The sequence below is a fragment of the Mus musculus genome, chromosome 12 (genome assembly GCF_000001635.26).
Source record: "Mus musculus strain C57BL/6J chromosome 12, GRCm38.p6 C57BL/6J".
Classification (NCBI taxonomy): Eukaryota; Metazoa; Chordata; class Mammalia; order Rodentia; family Muridae; genus Mus; species Mus musculus.
In genome coordinates this window covers 4,842,343-4,862,273 of record NC_000078.6, presented here as the reverse complement: position 1 = coordinate 4,862,273, position 19,931 = coordinate 4,842,343, and the positions used below count along the sequence as shown (strand labels likewise).

The 19,931-nt window shown below is 46.4% G+C and overlaps 1 protein-coding gene across 8 annotated transcripts; it reads right to left on the bottom strand.

The window, feature by feature from the left end:
* Window positions 1-2,224: 2,224 nt before the first annotated feature.
* Wdcp (WD repeat and coiled coil containing) lies at window positions 2,225-19,923 on the bottom strand. 8 transcript variants are annotated; one of them, XM_017315049.2, is made up of 5 exons: window positions 19,783-19,923; window positions 13,084-13,411; window positions 10,332-12,147; window positions 6,882-6,996; window positions 2,225-4,467 (listed from the first exon to the last, which is right to left on the bottom strand). In XM_017315049.2, the coding sequence occupies exons 3-5, from the start codon at window positions 12,126-12,128 to the stop codon at window positions 4,247-4,249; spliced, it is 2,133 nt and encodes a 710-aa protein (XP_017170538.1). In that variant the 5' UTR covers window positions 12,129-12,147; window positions 13,084-13,411; window positions 19,783-19,923; the 3' UTR covers window positions 2,225-4,246. The 8 variants fall into 8 exon arrangements, with proteins under 8 accessions (XP_017170538.1, XP_017170539.1, XP_017170537.1 ...); XM_017315050.2 differs by lacking the exon at window positions 19,783-19,923 and adding an exon at window positions 18,823-19,091 and having other exon boundaries at window positions 2,225-5,428; XM_017315048.2 differs by lacking the exon at window positions 19,783-19,923 and adding an exon at window positions 18,823-19,076.
* Between the last annotated feature and the right edge of the window lie 8 nt (window positions 19,924-19,931).

The window sequence follows — 19,931 nt, the reverse complement described above, 5'->3', positions numbered from 1 at the left end:
CAGCCTATAATGGTTGACACTGAAAGCTGACTTGGAGGGGTTTAGACTTGCCTGGCATAGCTGAGGGGAGAAGACCTGCCCACTGGAGGTGACGCCCTTACACAGGCTGGGGGTTTAGGCTGAAGAGAACGGAGCGAGCAAGCAGAGCTCTGCTTCCTGGTTGCAGATGCACTGTGGCTGGCTGTTTTGCGCTCCTGTCGCCATGTTTTCCAAAGCGCGGGTCTCTGAGCTAGAATAAGCCCTTCTTTCCTTGTGTGACTTGTATCAGGGTTCTTTAAAACAACATGACAAGTGGCCAGTACACTGAGACTCCCCAATGCTACGTAGCTAATGCTGAGCACTGCACTTCAAAACTCCCTTGGCTTGGCTGGCTTACTACCATTGTGACCCCCCCCTCCCCAACCCCCTTTGCTCTGCTACTCTGGCGTTCCTTAATCTTCTCTGCCTTCCCAGAGCAGTGTGATCTCACACATCCCCGTCACCCCAGAGCTCTCTGCCGAGCTTCAGCTTCCCAGACCCAGTGCCTCTGAGCGGTTCTCAGGCAGGCTCACCATCACGCATCCAAATAGAACCCGTCACCTCCCCTGTGTTGACAAACACTAGACGCTGCTATAGCAGACCAAGAACAACGCAAAATACTTCCTCCTGAAAAAAGTAGCTGCCAAAATCCTACAGCAAAATATCATTTTTTCTATGTGTGAGACAGGACTTTACTGTATACTCTAAGTTGGCTTCAAATTCACCAATGTTGGCTTAGCCTATCAAATACTGGGATCACAGGCATGCACCCTGCTTGACAGTGTTTTGGAGGGGGGACAAGGGGAGGCAGGCAGGTAGGGACTGAACCATAAATAAGCTATGAACTATATTCCTAGCCCAACATTCTTCATAGGAAAAGAAAATAAAGCAGTCCTTATATTCATATGGAGAGCACACAATAGTGCCTGGCCTGGACAAAAGACAACACAATGTGTAGTAACCACACAGCGCAACAGTGTAGTCATTAGTAACCACACAGCGCAACAGTGTACTCAGTCATGTCGACCACAGAGGGACTTCGCAAATATCTGCATATGGAGAGATTTACAAAAGTACCCAAAGCAATATGGTTCATAATCTCAAAAACAACAAAAACAAAAAACAAAAAACAGGAAACACCAAATGCCCATGCCAGCAGTGCCATAAACTGTGCCAACTCACAACAGTAAAAATAACACGCATACCAAGAGGATGTGTCTTAGAGACAGTACTGGGTGGGGGCTGGGAGGTGGCCTAGAGGGGAACATGCTCCTATGTGAACGTGAAGACTCCCAAGTGAAGATGGGGACAGCGAGACTGTGTTTGGGTGGGGTGGGGGGATGGGGGGCAGGCAGATCCTAGGAGTTCAACGGCCGGTCAGTCTGGTCAAAAATGAAGACTTGCTCCAGGATCAGTGAGAGACACTGTCTCAAAAACAAAGCAAAACAAAACAAAAATAAACAAGGTGGATGAGCTAGAAAGATGGCTCAGTGGTCAAGAGCACTGGCTGCTTTCCCTGAGGACCTGGGTTCAGTTCCCAGCACCCACATGGTAGCTCACTATTATCTAGAACTCCAGTTGCAGGGAATCCAAAATCCTGAGACTCGAAGGTAAAACTCGCATACATACATAACAGGGTGGGGAATTGATCTCTGGCTTCTACACATGGCAAGGACGCCTGCACATTTACATATTCATCAACCATACACACGGGAAAAGATGGCAGGCAGGGGGCTGGGGAGGCGGGGAGAATAAGCATTGTGCACCCAAGGTGGTGACCCCCTTTTATAAAGGGGGGATGAGGAAGCAATCAGGACATCTGCACTCACCCTCGGTGCTATGGAGACGGGACACAGAGACAGAGGAAGAGACACAGAGGAAGACGGGACACAGACACAGAGGAAGAGACACAGGGAGCTTGACAGGGCTCTGGTAATGTCTCAGCTCTTGAGAAAGACATCCTCACTTTAGTCTGGAACTCACTGTGTAGACCAGGCTGGCCTCCAACTCACGGAAATCTGCCTGCCTCTGCCTCCTGTGTGCTGGGTGTGCATCAGCACTGCCCAGCCCCTACAAAGTCTTTTAATGTGACATTAAACACACTAAAGGACTTAGTGCTTCTCCCTAAAGCCAGCAAATATTGGAACTGGCTTCTATTGTTCCAAAGACCGTATTAACAGCAGAGGCCAAGGAAACGTGTGAGAGCTGCCATCAGCTGGAATCATATTTATTATAAAGAAGCAATCATCATTCGGCACTATGTCCACAGAAGAAATATAAAGATGGCAATTATCATGTGCCATCCAGATAGTCATAGACTGTAGCATCAGAGCGATCAGAACAGTCACAGTGGCTGAGATTGTACCCAAGACTCACTGCGAGTCTTCTGCCCTGAGATTATAAAGGACAGCTTGAGCAGTCACACTAATCTTACTCAGGGTCCCTTAGTCCCTCTCTCTGTGTTCATAATAGCCGTGACTTCATCACACCCCAGACACTTCCTCTGCAGATGGAGCCAGGCCTCACTCCACCCCACCCCCCACCCCCAGCCACCACTCTCCAGGCCACTGATGACAGACGTGCAGCCTTCCGTCCATTATCCGAGCAGTTGCCTAATGTATCTGAACCACAAAATAGGCCTTTGGCTCCTTCCTAGCCAAGCTCCATCTTCATAAACTGCAACAGACAGACAGGGGTCCCAAAGGCACAAGAGATTTCCTCTCTGGGTACTTTTAAAGGTAAAAGGAGGGGGAGTACACGGGTTAATGGAGTCTCAATGGCTGAAGCAAGGCACTGCAGATGTGCTGCCGCGACCCCCCCCCCCCCCCAGTCTGCTGGCTGCAGGGCCTGACCTAACAGCTAGGTGCAGTTTAAGGGATCAGGGTCTTTCTCCCCGTGCTAAGCCGGTGCCTTATCGAGTATACACAAACTGAGGGTTTCTAGAACTTGTTTAGATTTTTGTAAAACTTTCAGCTTTTAAAAATACTTTCTTTTTTTTTTTTTAAAGATTTATTTATTTATTATATGTAAGTACACTGTAGCTGTCTTCAGACACTCCAGAAGAGGGAGTCAGATCTTGTTACAGATGGTTGTGAGCCACCATGTGGTTGCTGGGATTTGAACTCCTGACCTTCGGGAGAGCAGTCGGGTGCTCTTACCCACTGAGCCATCTCACCAGCCCCTGAAAATACTTTCTAATCCTACACTGGTCTCTTAGATTTGAAAGGAGTTTAGAGAAAAATACCAAAGTTAAAGTGGCAAGTCGGGCCGGGGGCACACCACTCAGAGAAAGCAGGGTACCTGTCTGGCATGTTCTGGATAGGTCTGAGCCCCCGGTTTATAAACAAACAAATGGAAGGATTGGGAATTTTTATGATCCTCAAACTGGAGAATAAAAGAATACATCTGGAGGAGAGCACTCGAACAGCGAGGCCAGAGAGCAAGGCGTGGTCTCCCAGGCGAGTGGCCTCGATCATTGGCACTCCCAGGAGGGTCGAATCTTGGCAGTTTATTAAAAATTTGCCCAGACACATTGTAGTAGTATCTGGACCTCTGTCATTCAGAATTGTGTACAGGAGCAAGAGGTTTGGTTGTTTTTAGATCTGGAGAGGGCCGGCCAGCCTCAGAACTTCCTGATCCAGACAGTCCTGAGAGCGGAAGTGCTCGGGATCCCTGCTACCTCAGGACCTGGATTAAAAGGCTGTGTTGTAGCAACACAGCGCCGTGGTGGCGCACGCCTTTAATCCCAGCACTTGGGAGGCAGAGGCAGGTGGATTTCTGAGTTCGAGGCCAGCATGGTCTACAAAGTGAGTTCCAGGACAGCCAGGGCTGCACAGAGAAACCCTGTCTCGAAAAACCAAAAAAAAAAAAAAAAAAAAAAAAAGGCTGTGTTGCAGCACAGGCTCCCCAGCAGCCCTTCTCACCTGCATCTGTAGAGCAAGAAGACCAGCGGCGTCCAGTGCATCCTAAGAACACTGGTAGGCAGCACTAACACAGCTACTCCACTGTATCCTAAGAACACACGTAGGCAGCGCTAACACGGGGCCTGGGGGCAATCATAAAGTACAGTCTATATGCCCATGCGGTGTTGCTGTTTCAGTCTTAGAACTTTGTCCTCAAAGTGACACAGTCATGAATACATAAGCAGCCATTTGCCCTGCTGCCCGGAAGGAAGGAAGCACACAGCCTGGGGAGAATATGGCAGCATATTCGTGCTGCAAACCAGACATCAGGTCACACTGTCGAAACTGCCAGCCGTGTCTACATTCTGGGTAGCAAGGTTTCTGAAGACTTCAGGTGGAGGACCAGGATCCTGATTGTGAGAAAGAGGGCCCCTAGCTCCCTTTGGCTTGGACAGGCTGCCATCTCTTACCACGACTGTCTGGGCAGCCTTGAAAGTTAATGGGATGAAACCTTGGCTGTCAGCAGAGAGGAGGATCCAGTGGGAGTCTACAAAGGCAATTAAGAACAGAGCACGTCAGGCAACACACGATTCTGTAAGGACAGATGACTGCAAGACGTCGTTACTGCTGAAGTTAGGTCGCAGGTGGAGCTGGAGCTGCTCTGGTACCAGGCTGGCTGCAAACTGGCAATCATGAGAGCCTCTAGGGCTGGGTCACCTGTACTACTACCCGGGACTACTACAGAGGGAGGTTCAGTAGTTGATATAAACCCTTATATACGCCATCATCTAACAAACACTTTCCATAAAATATGAAGATGAAGAGTTGTGTTAAGGTCAGAGCACAGGGCAGTGCAGGAAATGGGTGTGAAAGACACCCACCTCAAGCGGGTCTCTTAAAGCTAAGGACATACAGTTTTCTGAGGGACTGACATGTGTCATATGGGGCTGTGTACATAACATCATGCAAATATTCGTCTGTACACATTAGGACGGAGGAGGACCCATCCGCTACCCAAGGAGGGTGAGCCAGCTAGAAGTGAGCCAGTGGCTTGAAAAAGCCTGGTTTGTAGTGTGACATGTACTTGGACCGTCTCTGGTTCCTTCAAGTCTCAGAGACTTGTGCTTTACTTCTGAAAAATGCGCACTCCAAAAAGTAAAAGACAAATATGTAGGAAGGTTTTCTTAGTGTTATTTATAATGGTTAAAACGGAAAGTGACTGGGGCTGGAGAGATGGCTCAAAGGTTAAGAGCAATGTCTGTTCTTCCAGAGGTCCTGAGTTCAATTCCCAGGTTTCTATAATGAAACCTGGTGCCCTCTTCTGGTGCACAGGCATACATGCAGGCAAAACATTGTATACATAATAAATGAATAAATCCTTTTTTTTTAAAGATTTATTTTATGTATGTGAATATACTGTAGCTGTCTTCAGACACTCCAGAAGAGGCCACCAGGTCCATGGAGGTTGTGAGTCACCATGTGGTTGCTGGGAATTGAACTCAAGACCTCTGGAAAATCAAGCGGTGCTCTTAACCACTGAACCATCTCACAACCCCCCCCCCCCCGAATAAATCCCTTTTTAAAAAAGAAAATGACTTAAATCTGTAATTTGTTTGTTTTTGTTTTTTTTCCGAGACAGGGTTTCTGTGTCTGGGGTTAAAGGTGTATGCCACCACTGCCCGGCTAAATCTGTAATTTTTATTTTACTTTACAAGTCTAAGTGACCTGCCTCTGTGTGTGTGTGTGTGTGTGTGTGCATGGCGAGCTTTCAGGGCCTTTCAAGGACAGACAGAAGACAGTCCAATACCCTCATCTCCTAGGCCAGTGTGCCCATGGTGTAGAGGTAAAACCCTCGTACATAGAAAATAGAAATAGAGCTGGAGAGGTGGCTCGGCAGGTAAGAGCACCAGCTCTTCCTCCAGAGGACCTGGGCTAAGTTCCTAGCAAATGCATGAGGGGAACATACATCAGTAACACCAGTCACAGAGGATTTAGTGCCCTCTTCTGGCCTCCATGGGTACTACATGCATATCCATGCCTGGAGAAACACATAAAATAAAAAGATAATAATAAATGTTTAAAAATAAAACAAAAGCGGGGTGTGGTGGTGCACGCCTTTAATCCCAGCACTTGGGAGGCAGAGGCAGGCTGATTTCTGAGTTCGAGGCCAGCCTGGTCTACAGAGTGAGTTCCAGGACAGCCAGGGCTACACAGAGAAACCCTGTCTCAAAAAACAAAATAAATAAATAAATAAATAAATAAATAAGTTAATTAATTAATTAATTAATTAAAAAAATATATAACAAGGATATATTAGGAAATAAAAATGGTATACCTTAGAATTAATACTAACCTATCTGTCAAAAATGGCAATTGTAAAGCCAAACTATAAATGTATCTGTCAAAACAGAAAAATGTTAGAATGCTAAAGGGAAAAATAAAATGTCTTATGTTCAATGTGGTGGTGCACGCTTTTAGTCACAGCACTTGGGAATTCTGTAAGTTTGAGACCAGCCTGATCTACAGAATGAGTTCCAACCGGGACAGCAGAGGCTACAAAAAAAAAAAAAAAAGCAAGCAAGCAAGCAAGCAGCCATATTCCTCGTGTGAGTAGGGCATCAGGTAGGCCTTGCTAACATGGCCTCACTGTGTCATTCTGTCTTTCACAGCTTCCCCCCCGCCCCCCATTTCCTCCACGTGAGAATGTCAACTCCACCAACACTGTAGTGTTTCCGTGACTGGTGCACTAGATTGCAACAGGTACACTGCAGCTACACACTGCCTTGCAGCTCAGTTTCCCTTTTTATAAGGTGTGCATTTTAGTAGGCCTGAGTATCTAGTAGGCAACTAATCATATTTTTTAACTATTTAGTGAACTCCTTGAACGGCTGGACAGTTCCATTTCCATTCCTGAAGCTTCAGAACAGAAGGGATGGAGAGGGTGCTCTGGCTTTCACCCACCATGCAGCATTTCAACAAGGTGGAGGCCAAACATCTGTTGAACGGTACTGAGCCTCAGCTTGCCATCGCAGAGAAGCACAGCTCTTCTCTCAGTGGGACCTACAGAACAAGGGTTCTCCAAGTAAAAGGGAACATGGTTAGCTGACTGTTAAAGCAATAAAACGACATCTCTTCAGAACAATGTAGAGGGAGCTGGGACACACCTCCAAGCCAGCACTGGGGGCTGGGGAGCAGAGGCAGGCAGAGCTCTGGGAGTTTAAGGCCAGCCTGATCTACAAGGCAAGCTGAGGCCAGCCCAGGCTTACACAGTGAGACCCTATCTCAAAACACACACTCTTTGAAGTCACGAAAGAGTGAAGTCATTTTTAGAAGTGATTTAAAATATACCTAGAGGGAAATATCTTTAAATTGTTACAGTTCTAACAAGACTCATTATGAGCTTAAAAGCATAATTATGAACACATAATAAAAATATTACTTCTAGGGCCAGGTATGCTGGCTAGTTTTATGTCAACTTGGCACAAGGTATAGTTACTCGAGAGGAAGGCACTTCAACTGAGAAAATGCTGGCATAAGATTGGGCTGTGTGGGCTGGAGAGATGGCTCAGCGGTTAAGAGCACTGACTGCTCTTCCAGAGGTCCTGAGTTCAAATCCTAGCAACCACATGGTGGCTCATAACCATCTGTAATGGGATCCGATGCCCTCTTCTGGTGTGTCTGAAGACAGCTACAGTGTATATGTGTGTGTGTGTGTGTGTGTGTATATATACATATATACATATACATATACATATATACATATATATATATATATATATATATATATATATAAAATAAATAAAAAGATTGGGCTGTGTGCAAGACAGTAGGGCATTTTCTTAGTTAGTGACTGATGGGGAGGGCCCAGCCCATTGTGGGTGGGGCCATTCCTGCATTGGTAGTCCTAGGTCTGTGAGAAAGCAGGCTGAGCAAGCCATGGGGAGCAAGCCAGTAAGCAGCACCCCTCCATGGCTTCTGCATCAGCTTCTGCCTCCAGGTTCCTGACTATCAGGCCGATGAGCTCAATTCTTCTTCTGATGAGCTGTTCTATGGAACGATGTGTGAAATAAACCCTCTTCTCCGCAGGCTGTTTTTTGTCATGGTGTTTCATCACAGCAAAAGTTCCATTGCTAAGGTACTAGGCCAGTGAGATGGCTCAGTGGGAAAAAGCACTGGCCACTTAGGTTACGATAACCCAGGTTCAATCCCTAGACTCAAGGTGGAAGGAAGGAGAGAACTGACTTTTTTGGTTTTAAGACAGTCTCACTGTATAGTCCTGGCTGGTCTGCAATTGGCTCTGTAACCCAGTCTGGCCTCAAACTCAAGAGCTTCATCAGTCTCTGCCTCTTCAATACTCACACCATAGGTGTGCGCTACCATACCCAGCTTCTGATCGTTGACAGCTGTCCTCTAACCTCTACATGCATGCCCACCCCACACATACATGTTAAATACAAACACACATACAAGGAATGATAAAGAAAAGTTACGTTTACATTATACTTTTTTTTTTTTTTTTTTGGTTTTTCGAGACAGGGTTTTTCTGTGTAGACCTGGCTATCCTGGAACTCACTCTGTAGACCAGGCTGGCCTCGAACTCAGAAATCAGCTTGCCTCTGCCTCCCGAGTGCTGGGATTAAAGGCGTGTGCCACCACGCCCGGCTTACATTACTCTTAATTATTATTTAAACATGATCTTCATTAAGTATTATTTGACGAACAGGGCTGGAGAGATGGCTCAGCGGTTGAGAGCACTGACTGCTCTTCCAGAGGTCCGAAGTTCAAATCCCAGCAACCAAACCACATGGTGGCTCACAACCATCTGTAATGGGATCTGATGGCCTCTTCTGGTGTATCTGAGACAGCAACAGTGTACTCACATACATGAAATAAATAAATAAATCTTTAAAAAAAAGTGTTTGGCAAACAGTGTTACAGTGGAACTGGAGGTCTGGCTCAGTGAAATGAGTCAGATTAATTGTGTGCGCGAGTATTTTGCTGTACGTGTGTCTGTACACCACATGTGCACCAGAAGAGGTCAGAAGAGGGCTGGCATCCCCTGGAGCTGAAGTTCTGAGTGCTAGGAACCAAACTCTGGTCCTCGAGGAAAGCAGTGCATGGTCGTCCGTCCGTCCATCCTCCCTCCCTCCCTCCCTCCCTCCCTCCCTCCCTCCCTCCCTCCCTCCCTCCCTCCCTCCCTCCCCTCTTCTCTCCCTCCCTTCTTCCTTTCAAGAGATTTTTCTTTTCTTTTCTTTTTTGAGAGAGAAAGGATCTCACTACATAGGCCTGGTTGGCCTGGAACTCACCATGTAGACCACGCTAGCCTCTAACTCACAGATATCCTCCTGCCTCTGCCTCTCAAGTGCTGGGATTAAAGGAGTCAGACTAGTTCATGTTCTTAACCACCACCTCTCCAGCTCCTAATAGTTTTTTTTTTTTAAAGATTTATTTATTTATTTTATGCATATGAATATAGCACCATTGCTCTCTTCAGCTATTCCTCCTAATAGCTTTTTAAATACAAGTAGAAAACGGTATTAAATGAGCAGTTCTCCTCAAATGGTAGAGGTTAGTTTAGCACACACAAGACTCTTAGTTGGTCCCCAGCACAGCATAAACCCAGGTGTTGAGGCACACACCTATAGCACCAGTACTTCAGAGGTGAAGGCAGAAGGATAAGTACCTTGGTGTCTTAGCATTAGAGCCAGAGTTACATGGAAAAAAAAAAAAGAAAGCAGGATAGGTGCTGGCAGAGATGGGGACAGGTGACCTTGAACTCACTGGCCAAATCAATGAGATCCAGGTTCCTTGAGAAAGCTGGTCGACTGGAAGCCTTCCCTCCAGACAGACCCAATGTCACATGCATGTGACTCCCATGAGCACACACATACACTGCCCAAGAAGTTTACTGTCATCCTTGAAAGGCCAGCCTGAGCTGCATGAGATCCGATCTCAAACAAACAAACAAAAACTTGTAGAAATAAGCTCTTCAAATTTGCACTTCACTTCTTAGAACCAATTCTCTTAAAACATTTTAAGTGATATCTCTCTATCTCTCTCCCCGCCCCCCCCTCACACACACACACACACACACACACACACACACACACACACACACGGTTTTCACAATGAACAGACACAACTAACCCTATTTTTCTTCCCTAAATATAAGTCAACAAAGTGTAGTCATTAATCTTCACACCAAGGATATGATAAAGTCAGGCAAAAACCTGTGTGAGAACTTTTGGTAGGCTACCATCCATCTAACTGTGCAAAGGAATGCCAAACTGCTCTAACAGGTCACTGGGCTTCACTCTCCCGCCCTCCCCACCGTCCCCACAGCGTTGCTGGCAGGACAGACTGGATTCCAGAGCTTCCTGTATAGTGGAAGTTCCTCAAGAAAGACTGTACCTGGTAAATGAGGTGAACATATGGAGCATCCTGCGAGGGTGGATATGCGGGGGCGACGCGCTTCTCCTTGTGTAGAAAACCCGTGAGTTCAGAAAGATACTGCTGCATCGCAACCAGGTGTCGAGAGAGGATTTCCAGCTCTCTGGAAAGTGGGCACGTTTCCTTTTCTTTTTGTAAGTTCTCCCTTTGAGGTGAATTCAGTTCTGGGGTGCTGGTGTGCTCTGGGGTCCTGCTGGGTCTAGGCAATGCTGGGCAAAGCCAGGGGGGCCTGTGAAGGGTTTCATGGACAACGGAATCACTGGACAGAGGGGACAAGGGACTTTTAATTTCTTGAATAAGGGCTCTTCCAGACCTCCCACTCTGAGTACTGGAGTTAGGTGTTAGCAAGAGCCCCTGGCTCAGGGGACTCGACCCTGGGGAAAGGCTGTCAGTGAACTTTTCTCTATCTGCTTTACTTAACAAAGCAGTGAAGTCGGAGTAAGCGCCCTGACTCTCAGCAGATGTTCCAGAAGATTCGCTTCCCTGGGCCATTTCTCTAACTATCAGACGAACAGTATACTGACCGTATTCTGAAGAAGGAAGAAAGGCTGCTTCACTGGGCTTTTGTTTCCCTACAGCAATTAATAATAGTCTGTCTGTCAAGAAACATATGCCCTTTGGTCTTTCATTACTCTCTAACTGAATTTGCTGGATATTTGGCATAGAAGATGGAGCGGCCGAATAGATCAAAATTACGTTACACGTATTGGAAGCCACGGCCACTAGCTCTGCTGTCAGGTTAAATGCTATTAAATCAGGAACCAGGATGCCAGGAATAGCGACCTTTTTTGTTATGGTAATTGCTTTCTTAAAGGTTACCAGGATCAAATGTGAAGAATCTTGGCCAGTTCCTGTCAAGTAGTCCTTTTTTCTTAAACAAATAAGAGAACTCTGTTCAGCTTGTGATGGGTTGAAATGTATGTGAGTCAGATCCAGAGGCACTGAGAAGGGAGAAACTGTCACTCCAGAATTCATGTCCATAGTGGCTACCTGCTCATCTACAGGGCGAGTATGAACAGAGCCATCGTCACCGTTGGGTGGACCGTCCAAGGCTTCAGATGCATTTAAGCTACAAAGCTTATGGAGTGGAAGTTCGGTGGCTATAGCAACCTGCGAGTTCCCGGTGGCTTCGATGGAGCGGATGGAGCAATTCACAGGAAACACTGGGCAGAAGGAGCAGCTGTGAAGGGACTTCTGAGAACTGTCCCAGATATACGAATGAAGGTTGCTGTCTATTGCCACCACCAGCCGCTGGCCATCCAGGGTCCAACAAGCACAGTAAACGCGGCCCTTGGTGTTGACGTCCACTTTTACCCTGGAACCATCTTGGTGGACGTTAGGAAAAATGGAGACACCCTGCGCAGTCAACACGGTCAGGACAGCATCCTTTGGGTGCCACACGCAGCCCCGAGGAAGGATAGGGAGTGACTCCCTGACCTCAGAGGTCTGAGACGCCTGCCATTTGCTTGCTCCTGCAGTGCTGGGACACAGCTGCCACACGGAGACAAGCTTCCTGTGCTGGATGGCAAGCAGAGCCGGCGAGCGCACTGTTCTGACTGGTGCCCAGCAAACCCCACAGACAGATTCAAACCTTCCAATGACACGGGAGTCCCCGAACTTGGCCTCTCCACTATGAAGCTGTAAGTCAGTCAGGACTACACGATTCCCATCAGTCCAGGCCAGGCCCCAGGTTGGATGGACTGCTTGGTTCAGTGAGTTCAGTCCTGTCCTAGGCAGTTTTCCGTTTCCCAGCTCCATCCTTTCGGACAAAGGCTATCTGAAATGATTAGGGAGGAAAGTTACAAAGGGGCGTGGTGGGGCACACCTTTAATGCCACTCAAGAGACTAAGGCAGGAGAATCTCAGTGAGTCTGAGACCAGCCTGGTCTACAAAGTGAGTTCTAGGCCAGCTAGTTGATCACCACAGGCAATCTTGCCTAAGGCTTTCAGATTCACATCTAAGCTCTATGTTAGAGTGAAGGGAAAGCAAACATAATCCTTACATTCCTATGAGTCATCAGTACAGGAGTTTTAATTTTATCTTTTTGTGTGGCTCTGGGTATCAAACCCAGGGCCTTGTGCATGCTAGACAAGTGCTTAACTCCCCGATCCCTGCAGCTTCCTGCATTAGAACTTTATTAACAACAAGTTTGATACTAAAATGTTGTGAGTAGTCTTTCTATGAGCTGTACAATGAAGGAAAGTAGGCAGGTATTCAAGAGTGGACTGGAGGTCCAAGGGTAGCCTGAGCCATATAGGGGTTTTTTTGTGGTTGTTTTTAGATTTATTTATTTATTTATTTATTTATTTATTTATTTATTTATTTAATGTATGTGAGTGCACTGTAGCTGTCTTCAGCCACACCAGAAGAGGGCATTGGATCCCATTACAGATGGTTGTGAGCCACCTCTCCAGCCTAAGACAAGGTCCTCCTATTAGGTGGCTCTGAATGTCCTAGAACTTGTTTTGTAGACCAAGCTGGCCTTGAACTCATAGAGATCTGCTTGCCTTTGCCTCTGCCTCCTGAGTGTTGGGATTAAAGGCACACACCACCATGTTGCATGAATGAATAACTTTTATTTTAGATAATAAAACCAAAAGCTCCAAAATGTTAAAAAAAAAATTACAACAAAATAAACTCCAGATGGTTAAAGACCTAAATGAATAAACAACGAATAACCAAATCTGCAAAATATAAGACTATTTTACCATACCACGTAAGCCAATCACATATATAAATGTCCATAGCAACCATCTTTGCAAGGGTAAAAGCCTAGTGTAAGCACGTAACTCAGTGGTGGAGCACTGCCTGGCATGTTCTGGTGCCGGGTTCAACCACTCATAGAGCAAACGTAAATCCAGGTTCAGGTCCATATTCTCAGTTCCTTGGAGTAAGTAAAAGGCAGGAGGGTCAGGAATTCTAGGCCAGCATTAGCTCTACAGCGAGTGCGAGGCCAGCTTGCACTGCAGGAGACCCTGACAGGAAGTTCAGAACTTGAAGCGATGTTCCTCAAGAGACGGATTGCTTAGCATGTGCGATATCTAAAGCAATAAATAAAAATGAGTTATGTCACTACAGAAGAAATTAGACCGATGATTCTGAACCTGTCGACCTCAACCTTTGGTGTGGGGTTGAACCTAAGACCATTAGAAAACCCACATATCATGACTCACAACAGTAGCAAAATTAGTTATGAAGTAGCAACAAAAATGATTCTATGGTTGGGAGTCACCACGACATGAGGAACTGTTTCAGAGCATTCGGAGGCAGGCAGGTACCCACTCTAGGCCCAGGTTCTCAAGAAGCTGAGGCAGGCCATCACCTAAAGCTCTCTGAGGCCAGCCTGGGTAAGAGCTCAGACAGTGAAAAGGTAACTTCCGTAAGTGAGAAACCTCAAGGAAGACTGGAACTCATATGATAACCCTAAATATGCGCTACTTAGGAAAAACATGCACCATTATGTGTCTACTCATGTGTGTGTGTGTTTATAAACACTGAGGGAAAGGTCAGGGATAACATGCACATGCAGCGTGTAAACTGTTCACAGTGGATAGTAAACTAAGGTGGCATAAGAGACAAAATGGGGGCTGGAGAGATGGCTCAGCGGGTAAGAGCACTGACTGCTCTTCCAAAGGTCCTGAGTTCAAATCCCAGCAACCACATGGTGGCTCACAACCATCTGTAATGAGTGAGATCTGATGCCCTCTTCTGGTGTGTCTGGTGTGCTTACATGTAATAAATAGATAAATCTTTAAAAAAAAGGGGGGGGGCTAGTGAGATGGCTCAGTGGGTAAGAGCACCGACTGTTCTTCTGAAGGTTGGGAGTTCAAATCCCAGCAACCACATGGTGGCTCATAACCACCCATAATGAGATCTGATGCCCTCTTCTGGTGTGTCTGAAGACAACTACAGTGTACTTACATATAATAAATAAAATAAATCTTTAAAAAAAAAAGAGAGAGAGACAAAGTGGTCTTTTCAATTTCTGTATTTGGAGGGAATTCTTTTTAATAATCATATATCCAAATTATCTTCTTATAGTAAAATATTAATATATAAAAATATACTTAGTTCATAAAGAGTTTTAAGACTTAAAAAAATCGTAGCTTTTAAACAGTCAAAGAATATTAATCATTTTTTGTTCACCCCTGAGGGTTGGATCCAGGACCTGGACATGCTAGGCAACTGCTCCATCTGTGAACTAGACCCCATGCCTATCAGCAGGCAGTTTCCCCAACACGGATCAGTGAATGTGTAAAGGCTGGGTGCCAAGGCCAGCATGGCCCTAATCGAGACAGACTGACATGGTTCCTGCCCCTAGGACAGGGCTCCAGTGTGAGCTTCCAGGAATGTCAATGGCTGCCGTGGGTGTCAGGCTTGCTTGTGTAATAATGAACATACTCTCTGGGTCCACAGCAGTGGAGGCCTCTTTTCTCCTGAGGAATGCCCTCCTTGTTTATGACTCCATGATAATTAGAAACACCAGGAGTATAGCTCTGTCTCAGCAGAATGGTAAGTACTGGGACCTTCAGGACAGCCCTTAAGGATACAGGAAAGAGCTCTAAATACTTGAGTTTGAAAACATATTCTCAAACATGCAAAAAAAAAAAGTATGCAAAATGAATTATGAGGGGTTTCACAACTCTAAAGGAACAAAAGCAGCTGAGCCGTGAGCCGATTTGTTAGAAAATTACTAAGGATGGAGATAAAGAGACTTAGGGAGTGGTGGTCACAGGACCCCAACCAGCTGAGTGTTCTGTTCATGCTTACAAAGGCAGATGGTTTCCTGAGTTCAGGATCCATCTAGAACAGAGCAAGGGTAGGCTCAGGCACGGTGGGAGGTGTAATTTTGAGCAGGGTTCCACCCAACTAGCTTATTGTCTGTGTTTAACAAAGACAGATAGATCTCTAAAATTCTTTTGCAATGTTTAGAAAAAAATGTATCCTGAAATGTCTCTGAAGGATCAAAGGGCTAAGGTGGGCAGTGGTGGCACACGCCTTTAATCCCAGCACTTGGGAGGCAGAGGCAGGCTGATTTCTGAGTTCGAGGCCAGCCTGGTCTACAGAGTGAGTTCCAGGACAGCCAGGGCTACACAGAGAAACCCTGTCTCAACAACCCAAATACATACATACATACATACACACACAAACACACATACACACACAAACACACACACACACACACACACACACACACACACACATACACACACACACACATGGAGGTCAGCAAACAACCTTTGGGAGTTGGTTCTTGCCTTCCACCATATGGGTCCTGGATGTGAACTTAGATGTTAGGCTTGGCAGCAGTCATCCTGACCTGCTGGGTCACCCTGATGACCCTCATTTTGGCTTTTTATTTTGTTGTTCTGATCTGGGAGGGAGGTGAGGCAGGGTTTCTCTCTGTAGCCCTGGCTGTCCTGGAACTCACTCTGTGGAGCAGACTGGCCTCGACCTCACAGAGACCCGTTTCCTTCCCAAGTGCTGGGATTAAAGGCGTGCACCCTTTAATAACCACCTGGGTTATTTTGCTGTTTTTTTGTTTGTTTTTTTTTAAATCACTTTTCTATTCCCAAACCCAACTACCGAACATATACCTTCAGCATATAAAAAAGTCCTTCTGAATCTGAGGATGTGGGTCATTGGTAGATTCCAGCCTCAGATGCTCAAAACCCTAGGTCCAATCCCTAGCACCCAAAGTAAAAGGAGTGAAGTTCTTTCAAAAAGCATCAAGACATTAAGGGCCTGTGTTATTTGCTACAGATACAACTTTCTAACTTGATCTGTTTTGGTCCTAAAGGAGGCAGAGGTAGCAGGATCTCTGAGAGTAAAGGGCAGCATAAGCCTCTACCTACCTACCTACCTACCTACCTACCTACCTATCTATCTACCTACCTATCTACCTACCTACCTATCTACCTACCTACCTATCTACCTACCTATCTACCTATCTACTACCTATCTACCTACCTACCTATCTACTACCTATCTACCTATCTATCTATCTATCTATCTATCTATCTATCTATCTATCTTGGGGGTGGGAGGGAGATACAGGCCGACCAGAGTCACATGGGGGGAGGGGGAAGAGTCTGAACACCACAACCATAAGGTGCACAAAGAGTCAGTGGGTTGACTTAGCCCATAAAAGTGTTTGCCATAGGACTGGTGAGATGGCTCAGTGGGTAAGAGCACCCGACTGCTTTTCTGAAGGTCCCAAGTTCAAATCCCAGCAACCACATGGTGGCTCACAACCACCCGTAATGAGATCTGACTCCCTCTTCTGGAGTGTCTGAAGACAGTTACAGTGTACTCACATGTAATAAATAAATAAATAAATAAATAAATAAATAGTGTTTGCCATAAAACCTGAGGTCAGTCTCAGAATCCCACAAAGTTAAGGGAAAGAACAAACTCACAAAAGCTGTCCTGCGACTTCCACAGATCTGCTGTAGTATGTGTGCCCCACCTCAGAAAAAACAAACCAAGCCCGGTGTGGTGGCGCACACCTTTAATCCCAGCACACGGGAGGCAGAGGCAGGCGGATTTCTGAGTTCGAGGCCAGCCTGGTCTACAGAGTGAGTTCCAGGACAGCCAGGGCTACACAGAGAAACCCTGTCTCGAAAAACAAAAAAAAAAAGGCAAGGGCTGGAGAGATGGCTCAGCAGTTAAGAGCGCTGACTGCTCTTCCCGAGGTCCTGAATTCAAATTCCAGCATCCACATGGTGGCTCGCAACCATCTGTAATGGGATCTGATGCCCTCATAACCATCTGTAATGAGATCTGATGCCCTCTTCTGGTGTGTCTGAAGACAGCTGTACTTAAATTAATTAATTAAATCAATCAATCAATCAATCTTTGGGACAAAGCAAACCAGGCCAGCAATCAATCAATCTTTGGGACAAAGCAAACCAGGCCAGAGCAAGAAGGGGAAAAAAAGGAGCCAGGCGGTGATGGTGCATTCTTTTAATCCCTGTACCGGAAAGGCAGAGGCAGACAGATCTCAAGGCCAACCTGATCTATAGAGTGAGTTCCAAGACAGCCAAGATTACACAGAGAAACCCCGTGTGTGTGTGGGGTGGGGTGGGGTCGGGGGGGAGGTTGGACAGATAAACAAAAACCCCAAACCAAATGGAAAAAGAAAAAGGATAAAATAAAAAAGAGAGAGGAAACAAAGTGTGCAGCTGTTTTCCCAGAGGAAGACGAGGTGCTGGATGCCAGAGGCGCTTCTCTAAGACAGAAAGACTGCGCTCACAGAATGTGAAGACTGAAAAATACTTGAGGGACAGCATGCAAAATTTTAGCTTGAGAAAGAGTTGAACCATTAGTCAGAGATGCAGAAGGCAGGCATGCTTTGAAGATGAGAAAGGTGTGTAGTATGTAAGGTATTTATTTTTCATACAGACCCTCACGTAGCCCAGACAGGCCTAGAGCTTCCTGTTCTCCTGCCTGCACTTCCTGAGTATTGAGAATAATACCGGTCCAGTTTATGCGGTGCAGGGGATGGAACCCAGAACCCTCTGTATGCTAGGCAAACACTCCACCGACTGAGATACTGCAAGCTGTGACAAAATTTAGTATTAGATGAGTTTTATGTAGTGGTATTAAACGTGTTTCATGAAGGTGCCTGTAAGGTAGCAGTAGATGTACCTTAGGCAGTCACAGGGAAGGATTTGGGAGTCACTGATGTAAGGTTAGTAAAGCCAAAGCAAGTAAGGATCTTATCATTTAACAAAACAAAACCTGAAAGCCAGTCAACATAGCCCAGCAGTTATCAGGGGCTTGTACACAAGCCTTATTTATACCTGAGTCCAACCCCTGGACCCCACAAAGTGGCAGGAGAGAACCAACTCACAAAAGTTGTCCTATGACTTCCAGCTATGCACCAAAGCAAGTGCACGTGCGTGCGCAAACGCTGAGGCGGGCGCGCGGGCGCAGGCACACACACACACACACACACACACACACTGCCTCGAGTCCAGCTAGGTCTAGGCTAGCACTGATTGCAAAATGACACCCAGTCTCAAAAAGACCAAACCAGATAAAAACCAAACCAAAACCAAAACTCCCCATCTAGCTTCCCAGAAGGATGAGAGACGTGAGACAGAGATACTGGCAACAGCTTAACTGATCATCCCGTTAGAGCCTCCTGGAATTAACCAAAAGCTCGGCTATTATCATTTGTAATTTAAACCAAGTTCTTAGTTCGGTTTGTTCAAACATCTCAAAGTTCGTAGGCGACTTTAACTTACTACAAACAAGGCTATATTCCTTAAGCTCTATTACCAGAAGTATCACTCGTGTATCCCAAGGGCACTTGTTAAAACCCACACCGTGAGCTTGCTTCTACTGCAGCCTGGTCCTCTTCCAACTCTCCCTCAACTTCTCCCCACGCCTACATCCCTGGGCCTGAAGTGCCACCCACTTCACACACACACACACAACGAAATACCTTAGTCTTCTGCCTCCCCGTCCCACACGTAAAATCCCGGGGCCGCTCACGTCACAGGACCGGGAATCAGAAGTCCCGGGCACCTAACGGAAGCCTCGGCCTTTGGACCTCGGAGATGCCTCTAGACTATTGGCTATTGAGTGCGTCACGTTAGCGGCGGGTCCTTCCGATGGCCATTAAGCGCGGGCTTTGCCGCAAGTGTTTCTGGGAGTTGTAGTTCCCGCGAAATCACCGCCCGAAAATCTTCACAATACACCTCAAGTGCTTCAACCTCTTTTCCCACGCAGGTCTCAACTGTTCTCTTAGAAGTGGTTGGCAAGAGCCGGGCGTGGTGGCACACGCCTTTAATCCCAGCACTTGGGAGGCAGAGGCAGGCAGATTTCTGAGTTCTAGGCCAGCCTGGTCTACAGAGTGAGTTCCAGGACAGCCAGGGCTATACAGAGAAAAAAAAAATTGGTTGGCAAGAGGGAATCGGAATTCTACAGTCAACATGTGTAAAAAGTTAGTGTTTAGTTTAGAGGGGAGTCAAGAACTCCACATTTAAAAATCCCATAAAATATCACTCCCAAAATGTAAATACATCCGTTTACCTGAAGCCAGCCTCGTAGGCCTGCCCAAGTAGCAGATCTGTTCTACCCCGATCTCAAAGTACCTGCCCAAGGCCATAACCAGTAGGGGGGTGAGGGTCAGGGTTGGAGGGTGGGGTGTCTTAAGCTTTTTTGTTTGTTTGTTTGCCTTAAGCCCTGACGACTCTAGGGCACACACACGGGTTTTTTTCTGATCCTAACGTGCACAGTACCGTAAACCAGCTTTTCTGAGCACCAACTTTAGTCCTTGTATCCTGGCAAGCTAGTATCTGCGAGCTAGCCACTTGGAAGAGTGGAGATGGAGAAACTGAGGAAAATGCGTCAAGTTCCAGTTCTGGGCCTTTGAATAAATAGGTCCTTCTCCCATACTCACCTCCCATTGGCTCTTGTCAGAAACAAATTCAGATCTGTGCAACGGGTGTAGAAAAGATGGGGGTGGGGGGCATTTCTTAAAGTCTCCTTCAGCCTTCAAGCAAATGTTTTCTCCTCCCAATGTATCTTCCTAGGGGCCATGGACGTAAC